This window comes from Mustela putorius, unplaced genomic scaffold, assembly GCF_011764305.1.
Source record: "Mustela putorius furo isolate JIRA1106 unplaced genomic scaffold, ASM1176430v1.1 tig00003869_pilon_pilon_pilon, whole genome shotgun sequence".
Taxonomy (NCBI): Eukaryota; Metazoa; Chordata; class Mammalia; order Carnivora; family Mustelidae; genus Mustela; species Mustela putorius.
In genome coordinates, this window is record NW_025422021.1 from 34,595,313 (window position 1) to 34,620,484 (window position 25,172).

The following is a 25,172-nucleotide window of genomic DNA, read 5'->3' on the forward strand; positions in this document are numbered from 1 at the left end:
AGCAAAATGAAGCAGTAAGACCTAATGATACTGTCATCCCTAAAAGCAAAGATTCTCTGATATCATTTAGAAATGGGTAATGACGGTAATAGACAGGTGTGGATAGGTAGATGGGGAGATGATATATTCACAAATGGATTACCAAGTTTTCAAGCATTTTATAACAGAATATTCATATTTAATGTTAAAACTGGACAGATTTAATTTTTATTTCATTGAGTAACGGAAGGTTGTCTCTATGCTGTTCAATTCACTTTTAGTTGCTAGAATGCCGAATCAGCCAGCTTTTATGGCCTAGCAAGGACACCCCACATCTGGGGCACGGTGTCACCTGTGCATCAGCTCTCGGGGGGCTCTGGGGCTTATATGCAAGCAGTTGCCCATAGAAATCCTTCCTTTTCCACATGATGTTGACCCCTGGAGTGAGGCTGTGATGGCAATGGGATTTTGTTCTCTTAGCCTCATGGTCCCTACCCTTGTGGCGGGTCGGGACATTTCCCATTCTCCTTTCCCCACTGCTCACCCTGCAGGAATCCCTAGAGAGAGAATCTTGAAGACCTGGGAGGTGGGAGGGGAGGAAGGTGGGCAGGGAGTAAAGACCACCGAGCTGTTTAATAGAGCCCTCCCCTCGTAGGGACCACCTGTGTCACCTCTTTACGGGGCTGTTGCATGTTCGCAGCCGGCCCGTGAAGAGCCCATCCTCATCCCATTTACAGATAAAGACAATCGGGCTCTGACAGGTTCAGTAACTTGACCAAGGCCATGAAGAGCATGTGGCTGAGCTGGGGTTGAAACCCAGCTCCTCCTCCTCCTCTTCGTCCTCCTGCACCATTTTTATCAAGGCAAAACTTATACAAGGAGAAATGCATAGATCTTAAGGATGCATCTTAAGTGCAAGCTTTGAAAAATGTACACAACTGTGTGGGCACCATTTTCATGGGTTTTTTGGTCCTCGTTTAACTTCTTTGAAATATGTGTTCAAGTCATTTGCCTACTTTTTACTGCCTCGTTGGTCTTGTGATTTGCAAGCGTTCTTTGTATATTTTTGTTACAAGATCTTTGCCAGACGTACATATTGCAAATATTGTGTCTTGTTCTGTGACCTGCTTGTTCATTTTCTAATTTTTTTAAGTTTCAATAATTTTTTATTATATTATGAGTCACCATACAGCACATCATTAGTTTTTGATGTAGTGTCCCATGATTCATTGTTATGATTCATTGTTTGCGTACAACACCCAGTGCTCCATGCAATCCATGCCCTCCTTAATACCCACCACTGGGCTCACCCATCACCCCATCACCCTCTCCTCTAAAACCCTCAGTTTGTTAACCGAAGGGAAAAAATGAAGGGGAGGATGGAATCAGAGGGGGAGATGAACCATTTTCTAATTTTTTTGTCATTTACTTGTCCTACCTCTTAGTGCCAAAGGGTGTGGAAACCTCCCACTGTGATCATAGAATTCCAAATTTCTCCCTCTCATTCTGTCAGTTTGTACTTCACAGATGTCGAAGCACCGTTAAGAGATATGTCCACATTTTGGATTGGTGTGACCTCCTGTTTGGTTATTTTATCGTTAGGAAATGACCCTTTTTGTCTCTGGCAATACTTCTCGTCCTGAGGTCCACTTCACTGAATACTAATGGAGCTCTCTTGATAACTCTTCTATTTTCAATGTCTTTAGAGTTAAAATGCATTTCTTGTAGGCAGCATGTAGTTGAGTCTTGCTTTCTTCTTCAGCCTGACAACACAGGCCATTTAATTGAGCCTTTGCTCCATTTACACTAAATGCAGTCATCATCTGGTGGTGTTAGTTCCGCCATTTTGCCGTTTGTTCTCCGTTGCCCCATCTCTTCTTTTATTCTTCTGTTTGTCCTTTCCTGTCTTCTACTGGGTTAACTCAGTACTTTTTATTACTTTATTTGGATTCCTTTATTGTCTTTTTAGCAGTGCCTCTTTCTTCCTTTCCAGGGATTGCTCTATGGACTACAATAGTCATTTTTAACTTAGCACTGTGTATGCGCAGTTCATATTGTACTATTTTATATAAAATGAGAGAACAATATAAGCCATTTGTCATCCAGCGTCCTTCATGTTTTTATCATACATTTTACATCTAGAAATGTTATAAACACAGTAGAGTGGTACCATTTCTGCACTATTTATATTAAATAGTCATGTGTCTTTTAAAGAAATTAAATGGCGGGGGGGTGCGGTTTTATACTCATCTCCATATTTACTCTTTTTAGTGATCTTTGTTCCCTTCCACCCATCCAGGTTCCCACATGGTGTCATTTCCCCTGTAGCCGAAGGACTTCAGCATTTTTTTCAGTGCTGGTCTGGTGGCAACAAGTATTTTTTAGCTTTCTTTTGATTTATTTTTAAATGCCTTTATACCACTTCCATTTGTAAAGTCATGTTTCACTGGATATAGAATTCCAGGTTATATTTTTCTTTAAGCACTTTAAAGATGTGATTCCATCTATCTTCTTACCTCTGTATTTCTGATAAAAAGTTATCAGAAATTTGAACTGTTCATCTCGTGTGTGCATGTGTCATTATTCTCCCGACATCATAAGTATTTTTCTTTATTTTGGTTTTCCTCAGCTTGACTATGAGGTACTTGGAGTTTTTTGTTTTTTCTCTGGGCTTAAACTGCTTGTGGCTCACTGTGATAATTGAATCCATAAATACATGTTTTATACCAAATTTTGGATACTTGGGACACCACTTCCTCAAATATTCTTTCTGCCCCATTCTCGGTCCTCTCCTTTGGGTGCTCTCATCACACGTGTATTTGACTGCTTGGTGTTGTTCCACAAGTCCTTCACGTCTTGTTCTCTCTAGTTTCCACATCAGGTAATTACTGTTCGTCTGTACTCAAGTCTGTACTCTGCATTTTCTTCTACCATTGCCAATCTGATATTAAGCCTATCTTGTGGATTTCTTTTGTATTTCTGACATTTTGCTTTTCAGTTATGGAATTTAACTTTGCTTATTTTTATAGATTTTTATTTCTCTCTTGCAATTCTCCATCTATTCATTCAATATGACTATCTTTTCCTTTAAGTCAACTTAAGAGTTGCTTTACAGTTCTAGTCTGCAAATTCCAACACTGGGTCATCTTGGAGTCGCTCTCTGTTTGACTGTTTTCCTTGACTGTGGGTCCCATTTTCCTGTTTATTCATATCGTTAATTACTCTTATTTGCATATTAGACATTGTGGATGATATGTTGTTGATACTCTGGGCATGCTGAGCTTTGTTCTGACAGGCAGTTATATTACTAGCTGATCAGCTTGAGCTTTTGCAAAGGTTTTGTTTTCCAGTTTGTTATTGTGGGTCTATTTCGGTTTTGCCCTTAGTCTAAGGTGAATCTCTTAGTCCTAGAACATCATCTTCACTTTAATGAAACTTAAATAGAAAGCCTGAGGAGTTTAACAAATGCCTTTAACTTGGCAAAGGCTAAGGTGTGTGCTTAGTTCTTCTAACTTTCTGGCTGTTGCTCTCCACTGAGCTTCTCGGAATCTTCCAGCGTGCAAGCACATTTCTGAGGCTAGCCAAGGATTTGAACATGAGTTGGAATTTAAAGCCCAGTAGCCTGGCTTATGACCTCATGGGCTCACCCACCAAACCCCAAGCACTAAGTGCTTCAGAGGAAAGGTTAAAGAAACCTACCCTCTTGCTTCCCCCTGCCACCCCGAATAAACACCTAATTTTGTTGACATTGTCAAGTAACAGACAGAAGCACATAAATATTAAAATATTGGCATTTCATAAGCATCCATATATACCTGATCCTGTTCTAGCACGTCTCTGTGTAAATTAACTCATTCTGTCCTCACAACAACCTTAGGAGGGAAGCACTGTCATTATCCCCATTTTACTGATGAGGAAACTGAAGCACTGAAGAAGTTTTCCCTGGCCAGCAGTGCTGCAATGTGAGCCCACACAATCGGGGTCCAGAGCCACTGGGTGTCATCACTACACTATTCTGCCTCTGATTGAAGTAGGACTAGTTGAAGTGAGCCTCTTCTCCCTACTACTACATGGCTCCCTTGCTCCTGGTATGACCCCAGGACAGAGCCAATAGCGTGATCATGATGTGCTTTCTCTCAAGAAGTTATTGTTTCCACTGCTGAGAATTCATCTTGATATCAAGTAAGCTATCTTTGCATTTATTAGAACCATTGCATTCTGACATCATGTGGGCCCCAAAATGCTGAACATCCAATTTTCAAAATGTGGAAGAGTGTCTTTATCCACTGAGGCCCCTCCATGTCTGAGTGCCTGACACCTGCCTCATTAAGCCTCACGTTCACCGTGTGTATAACCAATAAATGAAAGACGTAAAGGTCTCCGGAGTGGGTGTCATTCAATTAGAAGCCACATGCGGTGGGCCACTGTGTCCTGGCATAATTGACAGAACCGCTATCTGCATTGCAAAAAAAAGTATTTGCTTTCAATTAACCACAGAAAAGTAGGAAGTGATGCCTGTGCCGGAAAATCAAGGGCAGGAAGCCATAGTGCATTCCTGTGTTGTGTGAACCGTGGAGCGGGCTGCGCCTGGCACGCAGCAGAATCCGGTCTTCGGCATTTGCAGGAGAAGGTGAACTATAACAGAAGGGCCTGCTACTCATCACACCTCCTTAAAAAGAATTCCTATCTCTGAATTAATCTCCAGGAAGATAAGAATGCAACTCTTAGGAAACCGCTCCTAATCACCCTTCTGGCGAGTGGCACCTCAGGCTTCACCTGGCACACTCTGCTCACCGGGAAACACCGTGGAAATAAGCCTCAGATTTGTTTCCATGGCCTACAATTCAAGTCCATTCTCTGATCATTATTTTTGGTGGGTTCCTTTGCTTTACACACAATAATGCTAATAGATTAACAGTTTGGGTAAGGGAGTTCCCTGAAGAAACAAGTTTACTATACAAATAAGCAACTATTGTCTCAAACTCCCTCTTATACTAAAAGTGTACGTGGAAAAGAATACACATCTATCTAGCGGGGAAATATTAGAAATATATCTAACAATTAAGAAATGTGATAAAAATTTAGTATTGAATACATATTTGGTAGAAAGTTATTGAGGAGGGGGGCGCCTGAGTGGCACCATTTGTTAAGCATCCAACTCTTGGTTTCAGTTCAGGTCGTGAACTCAGGGTTGTGAGATCAAGCCCTGCACTGGGATCCACGCTCCGCGTGGGCTCTGCTTAAGATTCACTCTCCCGGAACACCTCAGTGGTTCAGTCAGTTAAACATCAGCCTTCAGCTCAGGTCATGGTCCCAGAGTCTTGGGATCGAGCCCCACACTGAGCTTCTTTCTTGCAAGGAGCCTGCTTCTCCCTCATCCCTCCCTCTCTCCTTCTCCCTGCTTGTGCTCTCTCTCTCTGTGAAATAAATAATAAAATCTTTAAAAAAAAAACAAAAAGATTCACTCCTCCTCTCCCTCTGCCCTTCTCCCCTGCACTCTTGTTCTCCTTCTAAAAGAAATAAATCTTAAAAAGAAAGAAGTTATGAAAGCAAGGCACCAGCCTCCTTGGGTCTTCATGACGGTAAATCAGGATGGAAGAGCAGGAAGGATTCTCATCTCGCCTGGAGTCTGACACATGAGAAGGAGTTTTATACACACTTTCCTTTTCAACCACACCAATCCCAGATGAGGCGGGAATTAAAGTCTCCATTTTGCAGACAAGAAAAGTGAGGCTCAGAGTGCTTAATTTGACCAAAACTACAAAAGAACAAAGAGGCTGGCATCTAGACGTTAGCCCACATCTGACCCCAGAGCTGTCACCTGGCTCCCGACGGGCTGCTGGGGAAAGGAAGCCTCCGTCGTGCCCAGCCTGTGGCTGCCGTGCCCTCACAGTGAGTGACCCAAGGGCAAGGATATTCTTGGGTCGAAGTGTCAGCTGGGCACACTTCAGCATAAGAAGGTGAGGAACGGGAAGCTCCCACATGCTGTTGGCCCCCTGGTGGATTTCCATGACTTCTGGATTCCCTCTTGTCCAGCAAACTCTTCTCCTGAACTTCTAGTCCTCCCACAAGAAGGCCGAGAGGAGGCCCGCAGAGCCAGGAAGGCAGACCAGGCAGAGAACTCCTGTCTCGTGCTCCTGGTCTTGAGAGAGAGATTTTCTTCTCCCTGTGGTCCTTGAGCCCTCCCTTTCCTCCAGCGATAGCCAGACCTAGAGAGAGGATACCCCCCACACCCAGTGGTGATGGGTCTAGACCACGTGGCCCATTCTGGCCTACACATCTGGACAAAAAGAAGTTATGATGCTATTCGTGCCTTGGCATCACCCACCAGGGGCTCCTCATTGGGCTCACAGCCAACCGCCTGCGGCCACGTGCCAATAGATCTTGCCCAGATGTGCTGGTACAAACAGCTGGTCCAGGAGTCAGGTGATGGAGAGCCCAGCCAATTATGTTTCTATAGCTCATGGAAACCTATACTCCCAGTTAATAACCCAAACAGAGACATTGTGGTTGTTTGTGGGTGGTTTTTTGCAAACACACAGATGTGTAATAAATACAATAATTATGGCAGTCACCTTCACAAGATGGAATTCAATTAGGATAAAGCAAACACATACCACATCTGACCCCAAACCACAGAGCTGCTCCTGTGAAAGAAGGGAGGAGTGGGGGAGACGGGACGGACACAGAATTTAGGAGCTCTGGTGAAGCACCGGGGATGAAAATAAGAGAAGAGAGGGACTGGTGACCCCAAGTCCCAGATGGGTTTGCCGTCAGAGGCCAGCTCACTGTTCACTGTGTCATGGATATGGTTTCAGGTTGAGGAAGGGAACGCCCATGGACTTCAGAATGGGTTTTTTTGGATTGGGCGAGTGGGGGGTTGTTTTGTTTTTTCCCATCTTTTTTTAGCACAGACTTTATATTTTAGAGCACTGTTAGGTTCACAGCCAAACTGAGCGGAAGCTACAGAACATTTCCACTTGCTTATGGAGGGCTGAGTGGACTCCGCGGGGGGGGGGGCGGGCCCTGGACCGTGGGTGCCCCAAGCGTTGTCTGTGAGCAAGGATGTGCAGATATTCTGTGGGCTATAAATCACCGTAAATACCGTGTCCATCTGTTCTTGTTCCCTGGAACGCTAATGGGGGTGGGCTAGGACCAGGGTCAATCCACAGGTATTAAAGGATTGTTAACCAATTTGGAAACACCAAAAGCAGGGAAGGCCTTGGGTGTGGCTAGATTGTGCCATGGGAAGTTGAGGATGGCCGTGCGCACAGGCGTTAACCCCTTTGCTGCTCAGAGTCAGCTCAGAAGGCGGTTTCCTGTGACGCCATTAGCCCCAGTATGGCTGAGAGCGAGCTGGGGAGGAGAAGGGCTCCAAAGGGAAGTCCAGGTGATTTGTAAGCCTGGTGCCTGCCAGCATTCAGACACCTACCGCTTGAATACAGCCGAACAATCAGCAATGACGTCAATGTCTTTCTGTGGCCAGCACAAACCCGATTCCCCATATGGCGTCTGCCACAGTCTATCAACTGGACCTGTATGTTGGCTCCCTCCTGGTCCTCTCCTCTGCCTCAATTTACCTTCCTTTCCATGCAGGATCAGCCCACCTGGGCTCCTGACTCTTTAGCACACCTCTGCACTTCTTTTGAGTATCATTTATGGTTTTCCCAGCTGACACCCAGTGAAGACTTGAAGTAATTTCTGCAATCTCATAAAAGTTAATGCAAGGAAATTGAAATATTAAATATTTTTAAATAGTGGAAATACAGAACAAAATGTGCTCACATTTTCAGTACTTAAATGGAATCCAAGTGACTCCAGTCTGGGAACATGAGCCTCCCCTCTCCCCAAGTAACCCACGCCTCTCTAACTCCTCCCCAGCATGGCAGCAGCTCACGGCTGGCTGCCTCCTTGTGCCCAGCACCGCCCATTCAGACAGAGAAACTACACGTTCTATGAAGGCAGGGACCATGTCTCTCGGTCCCCAGACGCTCCTGTCTCCCAACACTGAGCCTGATACATCACAGCTTGATCTCACCACAGCAAATGGTTGGATGGATGGATGGTTGGATGGATTAATATGTGGGTAGATGTGTGGATGATACAGGGGTAGATAAATGTATGGATAGACAAAGGAAGGGTAAACAGATAGAAGGGTGGGTGAATAGATGGATGGTTGGATGGTTGAGCGGGTGGTCCTTTTCGGTTTGGTAAACTGAGACTCAACAATTGGAGGGGGAAATAAATGGTTTTTCATCAGTTTCTCTAAGGCAAGCAAAGTAGGACATTTTCAGAGAGAACTTTCAAAGCTTCCAGGAGTCTTTTGGACAAATCATATTGGTAATTCAAGCATGCCAAACACAAACAATTTTCATTGTGGAGCCATCATATGGTAACCCAAGAGAATCTCATTCTGACGGTGAATGTTTGACAGTGTTTCTTTAGAGATTGCAAAAGATCAAAGCCATCAAACTCATGTAGAAGGAGAAGTCTTTAATTGATCACTAGAGCTCCCCAAAATTTGAAAAAAAAAAAACACTCGTTGGTGGAAGTCCCATCTTCATTCCAGAACGGACAGAAAACTGAAACCCTGAAGTTAAATGTGATAGGACTAAAGAGCCCTCTACTGGCAGCTGAATCAAACTGCCCGGTGGAACTTCTAAAAAGTTCAATTATGAATTAATTACATCTAATTACCCAGGACCTCAAACTATCTGTGGGTAATTTAAATGAAGGCTTTTCATTGCTAAATGAAAATCAAAAGAGCAAGGGATACCATTTTTCATTAACAAATTGGCAAAGAGGTTTTTATTTTTAATACATTGTTAAGGAGAGGCGTGTAGAAAAACAGATCCGCTTCTCCACGGCTGGAGAGGGTGTAAGCAGAGACTCTCCAGGAAGACAGGTTGGCAATGCAGGTGAAAACGTAAACATAAACAACACAAGCCTTGAGACCCAGCAGCTACGGGTGTGGCCTCGTTCTACGGAAAGCAACCATCATGTGTCCCCCAAACTCATCGAACCACTGTTTAATTTCATAAGAAGGCAGAAACCGCCCAAAGGTTCAAAAACAGGAGGGCCAATCAATAAATTACGGGACTTCATGTTAAAATGATGTTGGAGAAATAAATTTCACACTGGGTAAGCCAGAAGGTAATGCAGGAACAGTGTGAGGAACAATCTGATTTGATTGAGGAACGATCTCATTTTGGCAAATACGCACATCGAAGACGGTCTGTAAAGACGGGAAATGTTTGATGAGTGACTTGAATGGAGGAGGCAAAGAGTGCTGTCTCTGCGTCTGAATATGTATTCTGAAAATTTTGTTAATGAATACTGCTCTTGCAATAACAATAAGAAAGAACCAAAATTCTACCAATTTCCATGTTTTCAAAGCTTAGTCTGTCCACCCTTTGTATTTCTTGCTGTCTGTTGTCTCATAGACGTGCAGCCTGCACCAGTAACCACCCATCCCTCCTGCTCCCTGGAGGAGGAGGACAGCCCTTCTCCTTCTGAGGTCATCCTCTCCTGATTCCCCTCCCATTCCGTGCCACCCCTGGTCTCCATGTACCACCCCCTTCCCTGTCTCAGTCTCTGACCATTCACATCTTAGCCCTCATCACCCAGCTTCTGTCCCTTCCATGCCCTGCCAATGCCAGCAGTGACCTCCAGAATGCCAGAGCTTCAGGGCAATGCTGGCCATGTTTGCCCATTCTGCCTGCCTGGATCTCTGACCTCCCTGGGCTCAGGGGAAAGTTCTCTCTTCTGTGCCCTTTGTTCTCTCTGGTGCTGCTCTTACCCCCTAGCCTGAGCCCTCCTGCTCCGTCGGTGTCTTCACCCCGACCCCATTCCATAGCCCACACTCGGCTTCTCCACTCTCATCCTTCACTTGTGAGTTCCTGCCATCCAGTCCCACATGCCCACCAACCACATTCCCAGTTCCCCAGGAACAGCTGTCCAGACTATCATGCCTTACACACCCGCCAGAGGGGTTTTTCTAGAACACGACTAGGATCAAAGTTCTTGATTCAAGTCCCTTACAGACCCTCCACAGCTTCCAGGATAAAAGCAAGCAAGCTCCATAGCATGGTGACAGCCTCTGTGATGCCTTTGTGACCCCATGCATCCCCACGAGGGCACACTTAGCCCTGTGCCCTGGCTCCTGTCTCCAGCATGGCCAGTACGTCCCCCTCTTCACCTCTGTGACTTTCTAGAGACCACTAGACATTCAGTCTGCTCTAAACTTTATCTGCAATCTCCATTCCTGGTGGCCTGCCTGACCCACTTTTCCATCTTTCTGTCATTAGTGGCCCTTGCTGACACCCCATTTTCCTTGGGCCCCCTCACAAGCTTCCCTCCCTGCCCACGGACAGGGCCTTGAGGGCAGGGACCCCAGCACCAAGCACCGTACCTAGCACATCAGAGCTCCTCCAGAGGCACTAATGAAGGAACATGTGAGAACAGCTCTTCTTCCACATCCAGAGCCAAAAACAGTAAAGCCAATCTATCCCTCCCACGACAACCCGTCGACTATTTGAAAACAGCTCCCTTGCTGCTTTGAGTCTTCTTTTCTCCAAGGAAAAGTCTCTTCCCTTAGATGGTTCCTGGTGGGAGAGGCTGTCCGCATGGGAGGACCCAGGTTCTGTTCTCCCTTCTCAGTCCAGAGCTAAGCGCCATCACCAGGTGTCCTCAGGCCAGCTCGCCACTGTGGAAGGTCAGGAAAATGGAAAATGCACACCCGGCAGGACAAGACAATAATGGTTTTTAGAGTTCTTCTATCTGGAATGGCAGGGGACAGAGAAGGAAATGGGTTAATGAGATGCTTTTGACCAGACATCTTGTCTACCATGGTGACATGGCAATGTGACCCCTGGTTAATAGAAGGGCCTGGGGACGTCAGGCTGAGCCAGGTCTGACTTCAGGTTCCAACATTTCTCCAGTGCTGATGAGCATGTTACCCCCCACTCAGTGACCTCGTGTATAAGGGGGGGGTGGTGCTAGGACGTGCTTGGCACAGGATGGGGCACATGGCGAGTGAGGATAGCAGTGAAGTCGTGGAGATCAAGGCTCTTTGCCCTCAATTATTCCTTGTATTGTCATTGTCAAACACTCACTGGGGAAATGTCTTCTTCATTTGATAAGTACTGAGCCCTGCCAAACCACGTCACCACCAAGGTCCTTTATGCAGCCCCGTGGGCCCCAAAGCAGGTGAATGGTCCCGTCAAAGCCATTCCTTCACAGATGCAGGTGCACGCTTACAGGAAGTACGGAATTCCCCCACCAGCCCAACGGCGCAGACAAGTTCACAGGACAATTGTGGGCGGGCCCGTTCAATGCAATGCCGTGAACAGAACAATTTTAAACCAGGTACTGGAAGTGAGACTGCTGGTCTCAAAATTGTCCCAGCTAAGAAGACTCCTGAATTTCGGGACCATTGAGGTGGCTTACTTCATTAGAGGCAGAAGGAGAAAAGTCCCACAGCAATTCTCGGTGCTCACATCTGCAATTGCCATTAAGAAAAGTGGGCTGTGGAAAAGCTGTCGCTTGCCAGGTGGACACGGGAGTGGGGAGGCCCGCTGCCCCAGCGAGCGCAAGATTTAGCCAAAGACAGGAGACGACAGTTTATGCGGAAACTGTTCCGCTGCAGCTTTCTGTTCCAAAGCTACGATTTTTCCAAGGGAGTGAAAAGAATAAGGTTTTGCCTTTGTCATTATAAAGTGTCTCTTTTCTAAGAAGCTTAAAACCCAGCATCTCATTTTCTTATTTTCTTTGGGGGCTGGAAGTAGGGAAGCTTTGGACTTAAAATAGCTTTTAGCAGAACAATGCTTCTGTAGGCCCCACCCTCTGCAGCAGGCCAGGGGCACTGTAAAGTAGAGGGGCGAGGAGCCCAAAGAATGGACAGCTGGGGAGGGGGCCCCAGGGTCTGGCTTGGGTACAGAGGGAACCCGTGGACATGGCCGTGCTTCCAGCCAACTCTGCAGCCTGCTTCTGCCACTCTCCAGCTGTGTGAACTTGGACAAGGTCCCCTTGCGTCTTTCAGCTAAGTTTCGCCATTTGTAAAATCTGGATGAGCGGAGAGGCACCTGCCTCCTAGGGCATGGCGTGAAAGAGTTGTCATGAGCGTGAAAGAGCGGCCAGGGTGTGGACTCATGCCGCGTCAGTGCTGGCCCCAACGGTGCGTGTGCTGCCATGGGTGACACATGTGGCCCCGGCCAGGCCCAGGGCTTCTCACTGACTCACCGTGAAGGTCACACCCACCACACCCCCCAGGAGCTGGGATTACAATGTGCAATTCTGGATTCTTAAACTCTGTGGCTCTGTGTCTAAAAATTAAGGCCTACCAAACAGGGGCCGGCTGGTTTGCTTCTGTCCAAAAGTGCTGATGAGCATGGGGCTGTGAAGGCTCATGGCCCAGGACTCATACTGGCCCCAGGATCAGGTTCCATGCACTCCTGTCTTTACACAGGCATGATCTGCTCACCGTGGCTCCTGATGCTGTGGGAAGAGACATGGCCACGTGCACCTCGTGACTTTCCCATCATTTACTAAATGCCCGTCTTGGTTACAACTCACGCCAGCTGCCTTAATGATGTTTTAAGATATATAAAAATAGGAGTACATAAGGCTCTATTTGCCGTGGCTGGAGACAGCTTTTATCTGGTCACGGTTTTGCACAAAGCACAGATTGTTGCAAAAATACCCAAACTTTGCTTTCGTGGGGGCGCTTTGAAGAGATTGTTCAGTGAGTGGCAATTATTCCCAGGCCCACGGTAAGTAAGGCCCAGCGCTGGCGCGAAGCCCTGCCCGCCATGGAGGGGCTCAGAGCCACCTTCCAGGCAAAACGTCGGGCACAAAAGCACAGCCGCGCAGCAGCGAACAAATGGCATCACAGGGGCCCCTTGTGCTGAAACAGCTTTTCTCACGACGAGCGCGTCTGAATGAACCTGGGAGCAGCAAGTAGGCTGTCATTAAACCTGAGGCCCAAATGCCCGTTGGTTTGCCGCAGAACACGACCGGCTGATTTCAAGCCGAACCGATTCAAGGCTCCGGGTCCTAGGGAAGAACGGACAGTGCCGGCAGGTGGTGCCCCATCCTGCTGTGCAGGAGGGGTGCGGTCCTGCCCCGGAGCCCTTCTGGGCACCCCTACCCCCGAGAGCCCTGTTGGGGAGCCATCGGGTCCTGCTGTCCATCAGGGTCCACGAGAGAAATGCATTTACAGCCAAGCCCCTTCTTCTCCTTGCAGGTGGCTCGGGAGCTCCAGCCCTCCGTGGTGTGGATAGGAGACACAGAAAAAACCTTCTACAAGAGAGTCCCCAGCGCAGAAAGGATGGTGAGGGGTTCTCGATCTTTCTCCATTTGGCCTTCTCTTTCCCCTCCCCTCAGGGGACCCTTACCAAGGACTGTCTCCACTTTTCAAGAACGTCTTCTTTAAGGGAGGAAGGGCATGAAGGGGCAGCTGTCTTTCTCTGCCCTCTACATGTCTGTACTTGAAAAACTTCAGTGGTCTGATTTTATGAGGCGTGATTAGGGGAAAACATGAAGGAAAGTATGGAAGGAAGGGGGAGGAGGAGCTTTGGACCCAAACATGGGACTCAGAGGTAAGAAACAATTCAGAGAATTTTCCTTGGTTAAAGCAAATGGTACACATAGGAGTTATTATTAGGATTTCCTATTGTTCATAATAATAAATAGCAAAGGCTTGACATTTAGGAACAAAGACCTTCGACAGGACTGCTAAGTGCCGGCGGTGGGGGCCCCCGGGGAGCGCCCTCTCAACTGCTTCCTTCCTTCCTTTCTCTCCTTCAGATGCTCCCCCTCCCCCGAACCTCCCCCCACAAATCACCAGCAAATTTCCCACAAGTTAAAAAAAATTTGCAGATACACATGATTGTTATTCCACATCAATTTGCACCAAAGCAAATAGTGGTTAACTGTGAATTTCTGATTAAATTCATAAGGATTTTAATCACTTTCAATCCTTATGTATTATACATCATTTTTAGCAGGTAGAGATGATTTGGATAAAGAATGAAAGCTCCATCTTTTCTTCCCCAAATGAGCCTTGATTGCCCTGTCATTTCAGAAACTCTTAAGAGGACTCATTCATTATTAAATCCGGGAATCTGAGATTTCACTCCCTCTGCTGGCCAAGTTGCTGCATTGACGAAAGTCCCTCCCCACCCACCCCACAGGAACACGTGAAGGCGGGCGTTACTATGAGCCCGATCAGAAATCTAAAGAGACAAAGAGACCTCCCGGGCGTGTATAATACAACGTGCCCCACACCCAACATCATCAGAAACCTTGCCTGGGGAGTAGGAGACGTGGTTTCCGGGCTCTCTGTGTTGTTCACCTGAGCTGACTGTGTGTCTGAGCAAGTAACTTAACCTCTCTGAGCATCCACTTCCTTAATGACTTAATTAACGGTTTCCAGAGAGCACAGCCTCCAGCTCAGAACTCCCCCCCCATTCTCTGCCATGCCTGCCCACAGGCTCTGGCTGCTCGTCTGCACCCCGGAGTCTGTGGGGACCAAGATGAATCCAAAATGCTCATTTGTAAGAGAGCCAGAGGAGCCCTAAGGGAAGGGCTGATGGTGGGAAATGAAATGCCTCAGGGTCAGCAGACATCTCCCACAGAGGGAGCCCTGTTGCAGGGCAGGATGCCGGCAAAGGAGAGACAAGCAGGGTGTCTCCAGGCCTCCCACCTAAACCAGCCCCACTGTTGCTGATCTCAGGAGACTCAGCCCAAGCTCTGATTCCCACAAACATAGCCACGGGCTAATGTTATTCCAGTAAGAAATGAAGGCCTTTGGTGCCAGAGTCTTTGCAGGGGACCAGTCGGACCTTTATTCTCTCCAGCTCTGCATTGCAACAGTCTGCCATCCCTCAAGGGAATTAACGGTGCTGAGGGGCATGAATCACACCCCTAGGTAATTCCTAGGACACCTGACAGGCAACAAACTGAAGTGGTCCTTGGGTTCCCAAATGTCCTGAGCCATCCCAGGTGCAGACAGAGCTGTAGGAGGCATGAATACCCCATCTGGCAGGAGAGCATGGCAGCGGGGGTGGTGGGGTGGGAATCACTGTGTGCGTCCTCCAGCTCTACATGGGAGCAGGTATCCCCACTCACCTCTAAGTCCTGGACCTGCCCCTCAGGCGGCCCCTGCTTCCTTCCTGGAGAGATGGGGCCAGGCCTGGGCCACTTCAGCTCTCTGTCCCCACACCCAGCCTCTGACTTAGGCTCTTACCAAGTCCCCCAGTCACCAGGGCTGGAGCTGTTGGAGCATTGTCCAGCTGCCTTCTGAAGCTGGCCACCAAAAGCCAAGGGCATCCACAGGTGACAGGAACCCAGGAGACATCACAACCAGCTTCTCATTGCTTACTCAACTACCCCTGGGCAAAGCCTACAGCCTTCCTTCTGCCATGGTCCATCCTTTGTCCCAAAGGCTCCACGATCCCAAAGATACTGAGGCATAGAGAAGGAAGTCCACCTGCAAAGAAATCAGGAGGCTGCCAAGCCCACCAACAAAAACTACAACAGACAGCCCGCTAGAGACTGCCACCTGGATCAGAGGCATTCCAGAATCTCCCCTTGAAAAAAAAGTCTCGCTCACCACAGTGACTCACTGCCCCCTTGATGCCTCAACATTTGGATTAAGTCTCCCAAGGTCATGAAATGTATGAGGAGCACCCCGTTTTGAGCAGCAAAGCAAGGAAGAAGCCCAGCCTGGGCACGATGGCTACTGAGCCTGGCGCAGCCTGGGAAGCTGAGCTCTCTGGGGCAGGGACCGCAGGCCCAACACCTAGGACAGCTGTGAACAAGAAGAAGAGGTTCCCAGGGGCACAACTCCTATGTCAGGGAGGCTTCCAGCAACGCTGGGAAGGAAGCGGTCTTCTCCTGTTTTACATAAGAGGACAAAGGTCTCCAACGGAGCCACAGCAGATTGGGGATAGTGCTGGCACCCAGAAACACGTTTGTCTGAACGCAAAGGACAGGCCTTTCTCCCCGTCTGGACAGTGCTCCCAGCTGGGATGCCACTGAGTGCCAGGCATTCTCCCCTCCCTAATGTTTCCGCCTACCATGTGGACACCCAGGTCCATTCTCCACATCTCCCCAGCCCACAGGCCACTCCAGACCACAGCCTGAAAACTGCCTGTGGGGTCCTCTGGTCTTAGAGACCAGGTACCCTGCTCCAGAGTTCCAGCACTCCTGCCCACACCCTCGTCCTCCCCCGTTGTCCTCAACAGCCCAGAAGGTCCTTCACCTCTAGACTTTCTCGAAGGTCTGAGCTCCCAGCATGTCCCTCCCTCCCCACCACGAGCAGCCCCCTTCTCTTCTCCTCCTCCTGCGAGCAGAGTCCTCCTCTCCACTGGGTGCAGCTCACACTGCCAGGCAGTTGTTTGTGGACGAGGGGAAGGCAGTAAAGAATGAGACCAGACAGGCTGCAGCTGCATTTTCCGCACCATTACCCTTCGTCCCCCATCTAGCAGGAGCCTTCCTGACATCACGGTAGGCCTCCGCGAGGGAAGCTCGTGCTTTGTTAGAGCCGGCTGCAGTGGGGTTTTGGGGAGCGGACTACAGAACGGCAAATGGAAATTGCCGTGTGGATGCTAAGCAATAATTTGAAACTGCCCATGGGATTGTGGCCATGCGGGGGCTGGCAGGACCGGACATAGAGGCCGTGGCCGTGGATGTTGCCAGGTGACTGTGGGGACTTTGGCTGGTGTGATGGATAGGCGCCAGGGTCTCGTGCATAATGGACAGGCCTCTGAACTGGAACAGGGGTGGCCCGGGTGCAGGGGAGTGCTGATTAAATGGACTCGCCTTTCATTTGCACCCCCTCTGAATGGGACTACACGGCACTGTCAGCAAGGGTGTCACTCCGCTGCAGCCCAGGATCAACATTTGTTATCGGAAACAGGCTAATGAAGTTCAGGGGTCCCTGCCATTTCCGGATGTGCATGTAGCAAGATCCTCTGCCTCCGAACAGGCAGCCAGCCCCACCATCACCATGGCAACCAAACTGCTGGGGATGGGCTCAGACCACACAAGCAAGTCTCTCACCACACGAAGTGCAGTCTCCAGCTTCATTGGGGCCCTGAGGTCCAGTCTCCAGCTTCATTGGGGCCCTGAGGTCCAGTCTCCAGCTTCATGGGGGCCCTGAGGTCTGTTCTCCTTCCACCAGCCTTTGGGCAGCTGCCATGTGCACCTGGCACATCCCTGTCACCCCTGCCACCTGCTTTATTCTCCATCAAGCTTCTTAAAAGACCAGTCTGTTCTCACATCCCCACTCACCCCTCAACCCATCACTATCTGTTTTTTGCTTTCCAACTCCATAGAAACTGCTCTCTGAAAGTTTTTCTTGGACATCCATTTTGCCAACAAACACTTCGGTTCCATTGCTCTTTTTGCCATGTTTGAGGTGGTTGAATTTCACCATTTTGTAAAACTCTGTCTTCCCTTAACTTCCACAACCCTGGCTTCCTAATACCCCACCAACACTTTTTTCTGTGTCTCCTCCTTCTGTGTCTTCTGTCTCCTCAAGTTTCCATCCCAGGCCCCTGGCCTATTTCTCTCACCTTGTCTTTCTTGGGCACCATCTCATGGCTTGAAAAATCACCCCCAAACCAATGACAGCCCCACCCCATCCCCAGCCCAGTGTTCTCCCCTGAGGCTCAGGTCCAAGCATCCATGGGAAACCGCCCATGGAGTCTACAAAGCCTGCCCAAACCCGCCTCCCTCATGACTGCTGCTGCTTTTGCATTTTCAAAAGGTTGGTTTTATTTAAAACAACCATGCTTCAGGGGTGCCTGGGTGGCTCAGGGGGTTAAAATAATCATGCTTCATAAGAGGGCTTTGGATTCGCACTGGTAAAATGAACCCTGAATATCACCAAACTCGCCGAGCCTCATAGATGTGCAGTGGATTATTTCCTGGCACAGGTATAGATATTCTCATGAGGTCTCTTCTTCCAGAATCTCAGCAGAGGGCTTTCTTCAGCAATATGGGGCCCAAAGGCAGTTTCTCAGAACTAGGTAAATGAAAAATTATCATTTAATATAACAGAAACTGATGGGAACTTTTTACGCAGTCATTGTGCACTCTGTTGGCAAATTGCTAGTTTCCTCCAAATTGCAAAGCCTCCAGTTTTTCTGTCTCTGTCCTTTAAACACCTTACTCTTCAGTAGAGAAGACTAGGCATTGGTTTCACCCACACGCGTATTTCAGAATAAGACACAATTATCCCTTAATAAGCACTTCATCAGACAGACACATTAGGCCATGCAATCCTCACAACACCCCAATAAGATGGGCACTGTGACTACCCCATTTCTCAGATTTAGGGACTAAGGCTCAGAGAAGTTGAGTCATCTGCTCAAGGTCACACAGCTGTTAAGAGCAGAGACAAGACTGTAACCAAATATGTCTGAATCAAAAGCTGTGCATTTAACTATTTGCCGTATCATCTGCCTATTATTATGGAGTTTCTTCCTTGGGTGTTTGTTTCTTTGTTTGCATTTAGTGGAGAGGGGAGGGAGTTTGCACATAGCCTGGCCCCCAAGTTAAGTTCAGCATCAAAGTTAACCCCAGCAAACACCCCTCCCTGTCTCAGGACAGCCCAGAGGCTGGGTCTGAGTGATGGCAGGTTTCTGCAGAGACCTGGCGTGGGGATTAAGGAGCAGCCCCTTCATGAGCAGATCCTGATTCTCATTGTCAGAGCTGTCCACTTCTAGGATTCCAGGAAGTCTCATTCCATCATCCCTCTCTTGTGCTTTCCCCTTTTAAGCTCTTCTGTTCTCCTGGGTAGAATCATGCAGGGCCATTGCTTCCTCCTGGTGGGGCTGGAGCAGGCTCTGGATTCCTGTGGGTGCAGGCGGAGATGATAGGAAGATGCCTGGTGGTCTGGCCTCAGGCCCAGCCTCCAGGATTTATTTTGCTGGAAAAATTCCTCTCTTTCTCTGCTATGTTTTACATTATAAAAAGTCTCCTCTAAACTGAATCCAACAACATAAAAAAAGGATTATACACCATGACCAAGTGGGATTTACCCTCGGTTTAACATCCAAAAATCAATTAATGTAATATACTATTATATCATTGGAAGAAAAGACAAAAACCATATCATCTCAATATGTGCAGAAAAAGCACTTGACAAAATCCAGCAACCCTTCATAATAGAAAATCAATGACATAGGGAAAAAAAAAGAACTTCCTCCACCCGATAAAGGGCAACTACAAAAAATCCACAGCTAACATCATATTGAATGGCAAAAGACTGTATGCTTTTCCCTTAACATAACCTTTTCTCCCCAGTATTATATTGGAGGGTCTCACCTGGGCAATTAGGGGGAAAAATGAAATAAAAGGTATCCACATTAGAAAAGAAGAGGTAAAACTATTTCTATTTGTAGATGGCATGACCTTATATATAGAAAATCTTAAGGAATCCACTAAAAACCATTAGGACTAATAAACAAGTTCAGCAAGTTTGCAAGACACAAGATCCATACACAAAAAGCAACTTATTTCTATACATGTGCAATGAAAAATCAAAAATTAAAATTAAGAAATAATTTATAATAACATCAAAAAATAAAATATTAGGAATAAATTTAACAAAGGAAGTACAAGATTTCAACCCTGAAAACTACATAAACGTTGAAAAAGTTAAAAGCTAGATAAATGGAAAGATATATCAATTTCATGGACTGAAAACCTTAATATTGTTAAACAGCAAGAATTCCCAAACTGACCTGCACATTCAGTGCAATTCCCATCACAGTGCCATCTGACTTACGGGAAGAAATTGACAAGCTGATCCTAAAATCCATATGGAAATTCAAGGGACCTTCAAAAGCCAAAACAATCTTGAAGAACAGAGTTGGAGTGCTGACACTTCCCAGTGTCAAAACTTACCACAAAGCTGTACCAAGCAGGACAGTGTGGTGCTGACATTAGAAGAGACATATAGATCAGCAGGATAGAATTCAGAGTCCAAAAATAAACCCTTATATTTACAATCAATTGACTTTTTGAACAAGGTGCCAAGACAATTCAATGGAGGGAGTATAGTTTTTCAAGAAATGGTGCTGGGACAATTCCATAGCCATGTGCAAAAGAATAAAGTTGGATCCCTACCTCACACAATATTCAAAAATCAAACCCTAATGCATCGAAGACCTACAAGGAAGAGCTAAAACTCTAAAACCTGTAGAAGAATATAGAAGCATAAATCTCTGTGACCTTAAAGCAATGATACCTTAGATATGACACTGAAAATATGAACAACAGAAGAAAAAAAGTTACATCTCATCAAAGCTAAAAACATTTTTTGCTGTAATGGACATCATCAAGAAAGTGGAAAGGCGACCCACAGCATGGAAGAAAGTACTTGAAAATCATTGATCTGACAAGGTACTTGTGTCTAGAACATATAAAGAACTCTTACAACTCAATAATAAAAAGACAAATGACCCGATTTTTTAAAAAGTGGACAAAAGAGTTGAAGAAGTCAAGAAATGGCTGATAAACGCATGAAAAGATGCTCAACGTCATCAGCCATCAGAAAGACACAAATTGAAATCCCAATGAGATACCCCTTTACATCTGTAAGGGTAGTTAAATTTTTTTAAAAAGGGAAAAGAAAGAGAACAGAAGAACACATAATAACAAGTGTTCATAGGATGTAGGGAGATGTAAACCTCAGCCACTTAGGAAAGAAGTCTGACATCTCCTCAAAAGGTTAAACATAAAATAACTATATGATCTAGCAACTCAATTCCTGTGTGTCTGAGCCCAAGTAAAATGTTCATAGCAGCATGATTCACAAGAGCCCAAAGGTAGAAACAACCCAGACACCCAACAACTGATGGTGGGATGCATAAAATATGGCCTATCTGGACAATGGCTGTCACGCAGCAAGTAATGAATGCTGCCACAATATGGGAGAATCCCGAAGATACTACACAAAGTGAAGGAAGCCACAGACATGCACGCACACCATATACCGGGTGATCTCATTTCTCTGAAATATCCAGAATATACAAATCTGTAAAGACACAGGGTGAAGAACTGGCTGCCTCAGTCTGGAGGAAGGGGTTAGGGTGGAAGCTTTCAGTGACTGCTACAGGGCGGTCTTTTGGGAATGATGAAAATATTCTAAAATGGACTGTGGCAACGTTTGCACAACTCTGAATATACTAAAAAAAAAACACTCAAATTATACAGTTTAAATAGATGAATCATATAGTATGTGAATTCTACCTCAATAAAGCTGATATGGATACATCATAATAATATATATCTAATAAGAAAATATGACATAACACACTACAATAATAATAAACACATACTTTATTTCTCCTTTGTAACCCTCCACTGAGAGAGGCCCTGACCCAGGAAGAGGAATGGGGGTGGGGAGGTGGGGGACACGCAAGTCCCTGGCAATCCCCTCTGAGAGGGAGGGGACCCCAGCAAAGCAGAAGGAGGAGCATGAGTCTGGGAGTCATCTTGCTCATCTACTCTGGGACTGGAGACATCACTCAGCCTCTCTGGGCCCAAGGTTTTCATGTCTGAGTGAGGGGAGGACTGTTCCCTCTGGGGGAGGTCCTGAGGACTCAGTGGGAAGTCCATGTTGTGGAGAGAGAAGTACCTGGAACCCAGTAGGCCCTCGCCAGCTCCTATTTACTAGGATTATTAAGCTGGAAGTCGCATAAACAGCCTGGACATAAGAAGTGGCAAGTGCGTGGTCGACATCGGAGAGGTCTAGCTTCCTACCTGGTCCTTGGACACCAACAGAAGTCCCCAGGTCTGCCGGGGCCAGACCTCCCCATGTTTCTGCAGCTTCCCATCAGGCTCTCCTCCTAACATCCCTGCAAGCTCCAGGCGCCTGTTCTTTCCCACCTGACCTCCCTCCTGCACCTTCTCAATCCAGATGTGGAATGGGGCCTTCTTACTGGTCAAAAGGAAGGAAAAAGAAGAATGCCAACCACCACTACAAGCAGGCACAGCCAACAGTCTAATGATGAGGAACAGTCACCCCAGGGCTGTGCAGCTCCCCTGGGGTGCCCCTGACCTCCTGAGTGCTCAGTCACACCTGACTCCCCCCTCCACTGTGCAGGACAGTTGGTGGGCCCAGCTGTGACTCCCAGCTCTGCTCAGGGCCTCCCATGGAACAGGGTATCACAGCAAGTGAGCATCCCTGTCTCAGGGACCCTGCAAACTGTCCCCAGCACTGTCACTGCACCCACCAACTATGGCCCCAATACACTACCATTCACTGTTATTCCTGAGCGCAGGTCTTATCAAACACCTGCTCTCCCCCAGGGTCACAGGCCCTTCCTGCCTGCAGGGCTGTCCCTGGGCTGGGCTGTGCAGGGACACACAGGGAAACCCGGACTGGGCAACAGGGGCCAGTCCCTGCAGGGTGGTCACAGCAAGATCAGGCCTTCTGTGCTCTGGGAAAGCCATGCACTGGCTTCTGTCACTCCTGCTCAACACTCAGATTCTAATTGGCTCAATCACCCCCAAGCCAAGTGGGACCAAAAACAGCCGAGTCTGCTCGGGGCTCCTCTGCAGAGGCTCTCTCCATCACACCAACCGTCCTCCTCCTCCCCACACTTCCTCCTCATGCGGCTAATTGAAAGCTGGTGCGTCGCCATGGCAACCTGGCCAAATCTGACCCCCATGGCCTGGAACTCATCCTCCCTGGGGTCCCTCGCATCTTGCTCCTCTCCCTCGTTAGTGTTGAGACTTTACTAAAATAATACAGGTTCAAACTCTTTCCAAACTGCTTCAGAGACAGAAGCATCACACTCTTTTGTAAGCAGGTGCTTTCCAGACAGGAGATCCAGACCTTCGGAGGCTCGCAGTCAGGGCTGGCAGCAAAGGCAGCTTTGGGGTCACCCTCAGAATGGTTCAGAGGAACGCAGATTGCCACGGCCGAGCCCCTCACTCTAGCCAGCTTCCTTCCACTGGGAAACCTGCCCAGCTTCCCATTCCGAGGGCCAAGGTGCTAAAAAGATCAGTCAGGTGCTTCCTTCTTCCTTCCCCTTTTCCAAATCCGAATGCTGGCGGTGGAGGAAAGGAAGGGACTGCAATTGGAACCACCCAGACCAGGATGAACTCTGAGAATCATGCCTGTCCGGGCTTTGAGGTTCACTCGGACAAATGCGTGCCCCGGAGCATTCCGAGAGTAAGTGTTCTTCCGTCCTGAATTTTTTTTTCTGCATGTGAGCTCATGTTCCCCTTCCCCCTCTTTCTCCCAGATGGAACCTAAACGCCTCAAAAAACAGCTTCCAAAAATCCTGAGACTTCTGAAACCGGACGACAGGATTCTGATTGTGGGGACGACACAGCGCCCTTTTGATGCTGAACTTCAATCTTTTTGCAAAGTTTACCAAAAAATTATTTTGGTTCCCAGACCAGACTATGCTTCAAGATTCGGCAAGTACCCCAGCCCTTTCCCGTGTGGGGTGGTGGAGGGTGGGCCGGGCGGTGTCAGGCATGTGGCACCAGCGCGAGATCCCCAGGAACACAGCCCTGACCGGACAGTGGTGGAGGAAGAGCCCGTGTGCTGGAGGGGGCTCCGGGACAGGGGCAGAACCTGGGCCATAAATATGAACAATCAGGTCGTGAGAGCAAACAGTGTCTGTCCTGTTACCCAGGACAGAAGGAAACTGGACAGGGATTACTATTTGGGGCCCTGAAGGTGACGAGAGTTGCAGGCTGCGGGTGCCGATTTTTCTTGCGACAGGTGCCTTGGACCCACGGTGATGGTGTCTCCCTCAGAGAGCACCTCTCTTTCCACAGGATGATTCGTTTTAGTTTCCCAGTCTCAAAGTATTCATCCAGGAGCGCGTTGTCTTACTTAAAATAACCATGAACAGTAACAACGTGCCTCTGGAGTTTTTGCCCCTTGAACAGACCATTCAAAATCTCCTTCTTTTGAAATGTATTTTTAAGTGGAACTGTCACTAAAAAAGTGATTTTGGAGGTGGTGCAATGAAGCCGTAGAGAGCCACAAGGTATGAGCCCTAAGGAGACATAATTCTGAATCCAGGCTCTGCCCGGGATGGCGGGACAACCTGGACAGCTCAGTGGACCTTCTGAGCCTCCACTGCTTGCTCCGTACAGAGGACCCCTTAGTCCCCAGGGCTGTCATGACCCTTATGTGAGGTTGGCAGCAGAACACTCAGCGTCATACCGGCCCCCTGGAGAGCCCAGGGGTGCTGCACAGGGAAGAAGCCAAGATGGCAGCCATGGTTATAGAGAAGGAGAGTGTGACCGGGCCATGAGTGGCCACCGTGTTGCAGGAGTGGTTTCTATTACCTGTGTCTGTCAAGCAAACCACCTCAGTGGCTTCAAACAACTGATTATTCCACCCCATGGTTCAGAGGGCTCACAGACTCAACTGGCAAGTTCTCCTTCATGTTCCTTAGGATGTTGCTGTCAGGGGTCTGTTTGGGCTTCATCTGAAGACTCAACAGGGCCGGACATACGTGGTTATTCACACCCACAACTGGAGTTGATGCTAGATGCTCAGCTGGGACTCACAGCCAGACAGCCTACACCTGGTCTCTCCATGTGGCTTTGCCCTGCACAGCGGTTGGGTCTCACAAGAGAGCATCCTGAGAGCAAACGTTTCAAAAGGTTCAGGCAGAAGCTGGAGAGATTCCTGTGACCCAGCCTCAGACATCACACAAAATCCCTTTCACCAAACCCCATGGGTCAAGAGCAAGTCCCAGGCCAGCCCAGATTCAAGGGCAATGGACCAAACAAGGGTCTGAATACTACAGGGCAGCTCAGGGAGGGGTCATCTTTACCTCTTGTGGTGGTGATGGCAGATTTGGTATAGAGACAGTGATGGTGGATTCAGTGTGGCAAAGGGCAGTGATGGTGGTGGCAGCCTGGTGCCAGGGAACAGGAAGGTGGTCGCATGGGCAGCAGTGGGGGCAGCAGTGTGGTATGGACAAGAAGGTGCCCCCGGTGGAGTAGGGATGGAGGTGAGTCAGCCTATGGTAGCAGTTAACATGAATAAGATAATGAAAATGACCAGGTCAGACTCGGTTTCTAGGCAGCCTTCTCCAGTCACAACAGCACCCCCAAAACCCTTTCTGCTTCATCTTAAGCTCCTGGCCCATGTTATCTGCTAGAGAACCACCAGCCACTCCATGTGTTGTACAAGCTCCTTT

At 47.9% G+C, this 25,172-nt stretch overlaps 1 protein-coding gene across 2 annotated transcripts in view; it reads left to right on the forward strand.

Annotated features, from left to right (window-relative positions):
• The window catches only part of IQCA1 (IQ motif containing with AAA domain 1), a 146,466-nt gene that overhangs the window by 110,847 nt on the left and 10,447 nt on the right, over positions 1-25,172 (forward strand). For both annotated transcript variants that reach the window (XM_013048473.2, XM_004777557.3), the window contains 2 exons: positions 13,223-13,309; positions 23,247-23,424. In XM_013048473.2, the coding sequence (XP_012903927.1) occupies positions 13,223-13,309; positions 23,247-23,424 (265 nt within the window). The remainder of the gene's footprint in view (positions 1-13,222; positions 13,310-23,246; positions 23,425-25,172) is intronic.